Source organism: Gasterosteus aculeatus, chromosome 15 (assembly GCF_964276395.1).
Source record: "Gasterosteus aculeatus chromosome 15, fGasAcu3.hap1.1, whole genome shotgun sequence".
Lineage (NCBI taxonomy): Eukaryota > Metazoa > Chordata > Actinopteri > Perciformes > Gasterosteidae > Gasterosteus > Gasterosteus aculeatus.
The window spans coordinates 9,711,359-9,721,072 of NC_135703.1; the positions used below are offsets into that span (position 1 = coordinate 9,711,359).

Consider the following 9,714-nt stretch of genomic DNA (forward strand, 5'->3'; position numbering starts at 1 on the left):
TTGTCTACAGTGGGGGACCATCAACTCTGCATGTCTTCTTTTCATTTCTTTTTTTTTCTTTTTTTACAATCCACTCAAACATGAGAGTCACGCCACAGCTAATGAGAACAAAAACAGAGGAGAATTCCACCTCTTTACTCAAAGTGGTCATCTGTTTCCCCCTCGTTAGATCCAGCGTATCGAGGAGCTGAATGAGCTGGACATGGAGCTCTACGACTACGCCCGGGACCTCTTCCAGCAGCGCTACCAGTACACCAGGCAACAGGAGAGGCGGCTGCAGCGCATCAAGAGCCACATGCAGCAGAGCCACCAGGGCCTGGGCCTGGGCGTCAGCCTGTGGCCCTCACACGGCCGCCAGAGCTCGGTGTCCACTCTGGAGGACGGAGAGTTGGAGAGGGAGGAGCGGGAGGAGGGGGGCAGAGCCGAGGAGGCGGGCAGCAGGCTCCCCACCGAGGACTACATGAACCAGATCATCAACCGCTGGTAGCAGCCGAACGAGAACAAACACACAGAAATGCATATGTAATGTGAAATACACACACATACACACAGACACGCACATACACACGGTGGCTCCTGCATCGAAAATACCCAAATAACAAACAGACTTTAACAGAGAGTTGCGCTACGGGAATGAGAGCTGCAGTGGTTGCTATGGAGACCTGGGCTTGGTCAATTGCATCAGCTCACATTATTGAGGTCTGCCCGGTTGTTATTAGCACCCGCTTGCCCTTTCTGCCTCGCTGCCCCTCTGAGTTTCTCGGTCTCTCCTGTCATCATTACTGACTGGTGCGGCGAGAGGTATTTGGAAGAGTTCCGGAGCACCAAACGTCTCATCCACCCCCACCCCCCTCCTCCTCCTCCTGTATTCCTCTCGTCCTCTGTGGCCTAATATGGAGCATGAGAAAATGAAATAAAGTCTGTGAATCCCCACAAACACTTGCTAACGGACCAGTCGACTTTCCTGGAAACTCCAATTTCAGAAAGAACTGGGACTGATAAAAATATGCTAATGGATGAGCTGAATAAAGATAGAGTACATGAGAGACCGAAATTGAAAGAAGGAAGCAAAGGAAAGTTGGACTGAGATGTGTAATAATAAAGCTTTCTGCTTTAAAAAGAAAAAAAATCTCCCATTTTACCCATGAACACGCTTTGGCTATGAAATAATGACGCATTCTCATTTCAGGATGATTTTACTTGTTTTCCTTTTTTGTTTATGCTTTTTTTTAAAGCAGAATTGTGATAACACTGAGACCAATATTGCTGCCTAAAGAAAAGTGATTCCTTTATTTCTTTATTTTTGTTGGTTTTATTAGTCAAAGCTTACGGATCGGATCGATGTACAACGGACCATAGCCATTACTGAAGCCTTGCATCGAGGAGGGGGGGCGGCGAGGGAGGGAGGCGGGGTTAAAAGTGGCCTGTTTGTCTGTTAAAGGTTCTCAAAGATCCTGTCGCGTAACGACTACGTTTCCTCTCCCTCCTCTGTTATTTTGTGTGTCTCAGTCTTGCTGGGAATGACAGCCAATTTACAGAGTCGACCCTTGCATAGGTGCGAGGAAACCAAAGGCGGGGAGGAGGAGGAGGGGAGGATGCTGCAGGTCGTTGCCAGGGGCCGTGCTGTGCGAGCGACGAGCACTTTGGGAACCTGAACTCAGACAAACGCTAAGGAGTCGTGGAACCGCCGGTCACCATGGCAATAGTGAGCCCTTAATGCAGTGGGTGGCATTTTCACAGTTGTTTTTTTTTCCCGGACCAAGAGCTGCGTTGTAAAAGCGGCGGTCTCAAACAAGCCTCCTTCCCGGCCGCTGAAAGGGCTCACTCGGCGCCGGTGACCCGTGGCTCATTAGTCTGACCGGTGTTACCCTGCAGAGCGCACGGGGCGAGGTAGCAGTGCCTCTATGTACTGGGATCATAGTTAACATAATTATTGCCAGATATTACGTCTGCATTATTCTAAAGTAATTTCTCTGACTACTCGTGTGGATGCGTTGCTGAGTGTGTTTCGGTGTGTGTGTGTGTGTGTGTGTGTAAATAGTATGTACAGTATGCCTTTGAATGGCGTATGTGTAAGCCTTTGTAAATAGTTTGCCTGAATGAGAGCGGATGCCTGATGAGTTTTGCGAATGACAGGTTCCATGACCAATTATCTTGCCATTTTCTTTTTGCGTGGTGTGGGGGGGGGGCGGTTGGGGGGGAGTGGGCGGGGCAACAATGTCCCTCCAGCTGCATGTCACAGCAGTGTGACCGTTGCAATGATGCAAGCCAGTAATTCTTTCCTGTAACATTTTCCTCCCCCGCGTCTTCTCTCCTTCCTCTGACGTAGTTGCGCATGAGGATCGTGTCACCAGAAATTATGCAAATCCTAATTTCTACTTTTCAAAATCTGCGTGAGTGACACGTCTTTACTCGTTACGGCAAATTCCTCAAGTAGGGTTGGGTTTTCCGATTGCACCATGTTTTCACACAATCAGTCGTTTTTAACTTTTTTTATTTCTCAGGGGATTTTTGTTCACGCCGGTTCTCGCTTGGTAAAGTATTCCCATTCTCTTAGCGCTGATCCCAACCTAATCGCTTTTTGAATGTATTCTCCCTCCTCATGCTGGGTAGTTTTTTCCCAACGACAAACAGAAAGTAGACATTTGTGACAACAGAATACATTATTCTGTGATCAGATTACGCGGCGTTCCCCATACAAACCTTTGGGGTGAATCCAAACGACCCTACAGGTGTCCACTGAGGACAAAATACACATCTAAATCTTATATTTACATTTATTGTGATGGCACGAATATCAGATCTACACATCCTGGGTAAACATTTTATCAATCCCCAAAAATCACGTAAAATATTCCACCCTGACTCCTCCCATCAGATTGATGTGTGAAGAACTTATTAAGTAAAGTGCTCTGATTATCGGTTGTATAAGATGTATCAAGGTATTCATTCAGTAATGGCAAAAATTAAAACTAAAGATTCTGTACTGAGGCAAAGATGGTTTGTTGGAGAGAAGAAATGCGACTCCATAACTGCAAATAGACTGTGTGGGTTGTAGTTCAACAAAACAAAATGGTTTGTCTGTAGGGAATCTAATATGATTGCACAAGGTTCATATCGACCTTTCCATGAGAATATTTCAAAACGATCCTTTTAATAGTTCTGCATCAGGACTTAAAGCGTTTGGAGCGGGTTGCTTGGTAAGCGGGTCGTAAAGTAATTAAGCTTCAATTGTTATTTCAATGTGCCAGATTTATTTAATTAACATTTCATAACATGTCATATTAATACCGTTTTATGTGTGATTTGTAAAGTGTTTTCTTCCATTTGAGTTTTAGTTCATTATTACTCTCAACTGAAAAAAGGTTTAATAAGGGATTGAAAAAGGATTCTGGTTTTATTTGTTGATTTGATACTGACTTCTTATTCAATGAAATGTTATAAAACTCCCCCAAAAAATAGAGCAATAAAAGGGAACACCAAGAAGAAAAAGCTGGAGAAGAGAATGTAAAAGTGGGTAAAAGACGTGTCACTGCACGATTTAATTAAAATGAATGTAGTCCAAGTCTGGTGTCCTCCAGGGAGGCAATGGGAGGATGCAAGCTTCCTTGGAAAAGGATAAATACTTTGCTGGATCCAAATGGAGACATTTTGTGTTATTTTTTTTGTCTAAGGAAAAAAGAAACCACCAATTTAGCCGCCTACAAGACTCCTTGTTAAATTTCAACTAATCACCCTACATCCTCAGTGTCTCTCTCTCTGGTTCAGCTCCTTTCAAATCAGGCATGATTCATGAGGGAAGGAGAGGAACGGAGGGGAGGGGGTGTACGGAATTGGGATGCATCCAGTATCAATAAGCTGTTTTGTTTATGTTGCATTCAAAGTAACGCAAATAATCTCCCTTTTTTTGGTTTCGTAGTAACTTCCGCTTCATTGTTTTCTTGAAACGGTTGCAGCTCCAGGCTCGTTTCCCACAATCTCTTTTTCAAAGTCACACTTGGGTTTGGGCTCCAGACCAATACCTGCCCCTGCATTAGTGGTTGAAACAGAGAATACAAAACCGATTCTCTACCTTCATTGTGATTTATTTTCAGCGTTCCAGTTTCAAGCGACCATCAGTCTTGAAGCAGTCCTCTAAAATCCCCCCCTGCCCCCCCTCCTCCTCCCAACCCACTCACCCACCCACCTTCTAACCCACACACCAGAAAACAGTGTGTGAAGGAAAAATGTATCCTTTCACTCAAATTCCTCCAGGAATTAATGCTGTAAAGCTATACTCAAATATTTTATGTCTTGTCACTATGTATATCTGATGTCTTAACAGCATTTCCTTTGTGACAATAAAGCAACCCATGTGTCGCTAACACCATCCTTTTTTATCCATCTTGCTATTTTATTTTTTAAAGAGATGTTAAAAAGTATGATAGAGACTTGTTTTTTTGGATTTGTGTGCAGTCTGTCTCTGGCTCCTTATGTATGCATCATTCTGCGCTTGTTTCTTATGATTGCGAAAATGAATCATCAAGCAACCAATTAAAATATTTCATTTTTACAGACCTCAATGTGTTTTGGTTGTCACTGCTTATCATTTGTCATATTTACCACTCTGACTCTCTAAGTATTGTTCTTCGAATCTTTATTCAACTTATTCTATTTGTTCTGTCGTACCTTTCAACTCTTTCAGCTATTAAAACAGTTCAAATATTAAAATATTCAGCTCCTTCAGGACTGCTATGGCTTTTCAGCTTTCTACTTATGCTTGAATTAATATAAATCAATAATCAATAATTTTTTTAACATGGTTTTCCAATGGAGTTTATTTTCAAATCCTCTTAAACTGTTTCAACTTTCAATTCCTTCTGCTTCTTCAAGCTTTCAGCCACAACCACCATTTAATGTTGACAAACGTCAATTAAGCTTGTTATCTTATCTGTGCTGGTCTTACTCATGTGGCTGCAAGCCCACAGGTGTTTACTTTTGGCCCCACAAAGTCCGTTCTCAAGCTCAATAGGCTGCAATACAAATCTGCTGACATATTTCTAAAAAAAACACTTGTACAAAGGTACACATTTTGTACACTGCCATTAGAGACGTATTTATGACCGCAGGGACATTTATATCACGTCAACTCGTTCAGTAGTAGTAGTAGTAGTAGTTAAGTAGAGTCTTGGGTCTCTCAAAATTCCCTTATTTTTAAATAACCGTTTTGTGGTTTTTGTAGTAAAGTCCACTTGTGGAGTGAATTGTGGGTAAATCGCTCTATCTGCCTTTTGAGCAGCTTGTTAATGATCGCAGGTGTGCCGTTACCGTGGTTACTCAGACACACACTGCAGTCTCTCTGTGCCTTCTGTCTCCCAATCCCCTCACCCAATTCCATATTTTCAAAATAAAAGCCTCAATGAGTATCTTTACCCATGAAGCTCAGAATGAAGCTGTTTTGTTGAAACACTTATTGCTATTTCAAATACCAGTACAACCAGTACCAATATTATGAGTAGTACTAGTAGTACTTCTACACCTGATAATGCTACTACATTACTAATACTACTACTATTAGTATTTCAACTACTATTAATACTAAATAACTCTTACTACTACTATTACTACCCATAGTAGTGACACTGCAACTGATATTACTACTATTAAAAGTACTACTAGTATTTCTACTGCTATAAATACTTCTACTACTAATATTACTACTACTACAACTAACACTACTACTACTACAACTTACACTACTACTAGTATTTCAACTGCTATTACTACTAAAATGACTCTTACTACTATTACTACCAGTAGTAGTGACACTACTCATTTCAGCGTTTAGCTTTCAGGTTTAATCTTTCAGCACATTTTCTGCAGGAAATGCATTTTTTTTTTAGTCAAGTAAAAACATTTCTCCCATTGACTACTTTTTAGATGAAAAAATACATCAAAGATTCTTAAGTAGAACCGTACCACATATTCCAGAGAATATATTTAATAAACCCTCAGTAAGGTCTTTTTTGGACAATTTGCCTACCAGTTTTCTACGCCCCCGTCTACAGGTCAAGCCATAGAGGACATTTCTACCACTTACCTACACTAACCAGAGTGAACCCATAAAAAGCCCCACCCCAATGACCGCCTGCGCTCTGTCAACAGTGATCTACAGCCTAATTCAGTCTGCAGGCGCTCGGGCCTGCCTAACTCATGTATGAGCACACAAATATGCCTCTTCCTACTACGGCAGGTAGTCTAGTCGGGGACGGAGGCTGCAGGGAGATTCTAAATATCGTTCTCTGCTGTTAGATGAGCACGCAAAAAAGAGATGGAGCAGTCGGGTAACTTTCAACTTTGACCCCTTCAAGGCCGGGCATAAAAAAATAATAAGAATTTTCCTGGCGACATGCAGAGGCCATCGGCTGGAGGGAGATCAGAGGGCACTGGGGAGGGCGCGAGTGTACGAGACATGAGGAATCAGAGAGGGCCTTCGTGTAAGACAGGAAGGAAGAGAGGGCGTTTTTTTTGTGGCTGACGTATGAAAAGAGAATGAGGGGCAGCGGGAGAGAAGGGGTAAAGCCTCTCTGGCAGCTGGACCATGGTGTACTGGACTGAACGCAGTCTTTAATCCTCCCCATGGCTCTGGGTCGCTGTCCTTTCAAGTGCAGCTGGACTAAACAAACAATAACGGCTCAGCTACTGCAGAGGACTGGACGGCTTTTGTTTTGGGGAAACATGATGTGCATGCAAGCGTTGGAGAGAAAGTGCCTGCTCTCTCCTGCAGTGTCCGGCTCCGAGTGATTGTATGAGTTCTGGCTGCCGTCCATTATTAGGAGGTCAAACTGGACGCAGCTCCTCGTTGCCGGTCCTGTGCTGCTTTCATGCAGACAAAGACAGTGACGTTATTATCGCTTATGTTCAGCTTGGGATTGTGCAGATAAGTTCATATCGAGTGCTTCCCTCACACGCACGAGAGCCAGGCTATTGTAGGTCTGGAGGATTGGCACTGGTCACTCTGGAGCTCGGTCCCCTGTCTCTGGTTGAGTCGTTTCCAGAGGTGGCATGGATTAGATTAACAATGAATGTGGATGAATCTCTATACACAAAACAATTTGCAGAATTTCAATACCGTGTTTTGTCAAAAGAATTAAACACACCGGACACTGAGAGAGCTGAATCCAGTGTGGGAGTGCACATTTTTCCTTCAGCACTAAAAATAAATCTGATTAAATTGGACAACTGGGGCCGTTATCTGACCTCCCACTCTAGGTTTGCCTAACCTCCGGGTCAACACCAAATCATCTCTCATGATATTAAGGATAGATCAGACAAATCCAACCTCCCAGGCAGCACTCGGCTCTGGAGCTGGTACGGACTGACACCAGTGGGAGTAGAATCGGAGGAATCCCACAATCCCATTATGGTTTGTTTATTATGTTTGTGTGTGTGTGTGTGCGGAGCTGTGGGCCAAGAGCTCATAAAGAGCTGATCTGCTGCAAACGTATTAACCTCCGCATAAAAGTCTTGATGTTAAAAGACTTCAGTCCACATGCGTGTTGATGTTGGAGAAATGCAGCGGGATACAAACCCTGCGTCAGCGACAAACACAAGTCTGGTACATTCCCTTTATGCTCGAGCAGCGACACGTGCACACGGCGTAGAAATAAAAATCATAAATCGTTAAATAAAAAAAGTGCCTGATCCCAATTAAAAAGCTCTCCTTCTGCTGAATAGGTGTTAACTGTTACAAACACCAAGGGACTCGAGACTGCGATGTCTGTATTAACGCTTTGAGTCCAGACCAGCCCAGTGTCGTGCGGCTGTAAGGTGGTGAATTAGCTTCATGTAGAAGACCCCGGCTGACCCCCATTATACAGTCAGGGACACATTTAATTAGCGGCAACTCACGTGAAACGACAAAATGTATTAATATTAATGGAGGTTTAATTGAGGTCGTTTCGGTCCCCCGTTGAGGCTTTCAACCTCTAAAATGGCTGACGTGTGATAGCGTGAGGCGAGGGAGCCAACAGACCGGCTTCGCCATTTCGTACGTGACCCCGGAGAAGATGACAACCATCTCCCATAATTCATCGGAAGATGTCGCCTCCTTGACAGATGAGCACGCCCTGTGGGCACATTGTGCGCGTGCGAGGGCAGGTCTGGCTATTTGCGAGGGCAGTACGGCGAGGACGCTTTGGCCTATCCTCCTCGGGATGCAGCGGATTTTTGTGTTGCGTTGTTCGTGCCTGTGTGTATGCGTGAAGTGACGTTTACGTGTGCACATCAAACTGAAGGTCAACTCCAGCTGGATAATTAATGTCGCTGCTTTTTATATAATGTTAAATCAAACCCTGGAACTACTCCCTCTGGAGGATCAGCTGTCCAATTTAATTTAGGCCGTGGAGCGAGTAAAGGAAAAAAAAGCAAGATGCGTGCCTCTACACCCTGGGACAAAGTCGCCTGTACCTTTCATCTTCTTTTATCAACACCAAACAACAGGTAGACACTTTTAGTAATCTGCCCCAAAGGAAAAAAAGATACAGCCTATCACGCAAACTCAGGTAAGGCTTTACAAAATAAACCCCAGGAATCCCTGGTGCCTTTTGCTAAATGAGAGTGATTTCAGTTTCTACTTTTTCATTACAGCATAATAAATACTGTTCACCAAAGGGACAGCTTTGGCTTATTCTAAATACAGAATTTATTTCCCATGGCTATCGCACCATGCATACAGCTACATTAATTTGCATTTATGTGCTGTTTCCTCAAATTAGGTCCCGAATATATACGGATCACCTTGAGAGCGTGGGGTGGAAAAATGAGTGTGGCAGCACTAAACATATCGACATGCCCACAGTTATATAAAACATATATTCTCTCATTTTTCTCCATTTCAATGTTGAATCCCTTCTAAAATGTAATTCATACCATGATACATATTATATTATGCAGCTTGGTGTCATATATGAGTGTTTTTTAGATTGAATTCATCTTAAGACATGTTTAAATACAAACACTATGTATAGAAGAAATATATACACAAGAGTACGTCTGTATGCTAATCCATACTTTCATTCACAAACCATTACTGTGTTGCTTTCTATGGACTCCTCCTTTGATGATTTACATAAGATATGCATTTGAATATGTTTGGGTTAATGGAAGCCACGTGAGGTAATGATCTTGTAAAACTGCACCATAAACAGTAAAAACACCATCACAGTGATATTATTTGTTTCACATCTGTAAGGGCTGTCATACCTCAAACAAATTTCCAGGAAGCCATAGAGGCCTAATGAAGTGTCAAAGGACCAACTCCATAAAGATGACACCTGCCCTGATTTGTAGCTGGACAGACACTGGTGTATGTTCGTAGAAATTTATTTTAATGTTCAAAATCACTGAAATAGCTTGGTATAAATTATGTTCACGGTCTGGGTTTTCATTAAACTGACAACAGCTTAGCATACATGTTGTATTTGATTTACAATGATCAATATTATAAATAATAATATAATAGTCATGTCAGTTCAACCATTCAAAAAAAATGTTGGCAGCAAATATTGGCTATATAATATTTAAATAATATTGTGTTTTTGTGAGGGGGTATCGGTCAGGCAGTTATTTTAATTGCTAGAGTAAATTCAGGTTCCAATTACTTCAGTCTTTCATTATTTCAGGCTGAAATGGACTATTTTCTTCTCAAGTCACCAACACGTTGCTGTGTTGGTA

The 9,714-nt window shown here is 42.5% G+C and overlaps 1 protein-coding gene across 1 annotated transcript in view; it reads left to right on the top strand.

Moving 5' to 3' along the window:
- Nucleotides 1-4,563, top strand: part of hs6st1a (heparan sulfate 6-O-sulfotransferase 1a) — a 47,326-nt gene extending 42,763 nt beyond the window's left edge. Inside the window, exon 4 of the mRNA XM_040199464.2 lies at nt 170-4,563. Coding sequence (XP_040055398.2) covers nt 170-487 — 318 coding nt within the window. The 3' untranslated portion in view covers nt 488-4,563. The remainder of the gene's footprint in view (nt 1-169) is intronic.
- Nucleotides 4,564-9,714: the final 5,151 nt, after the last annotated feature.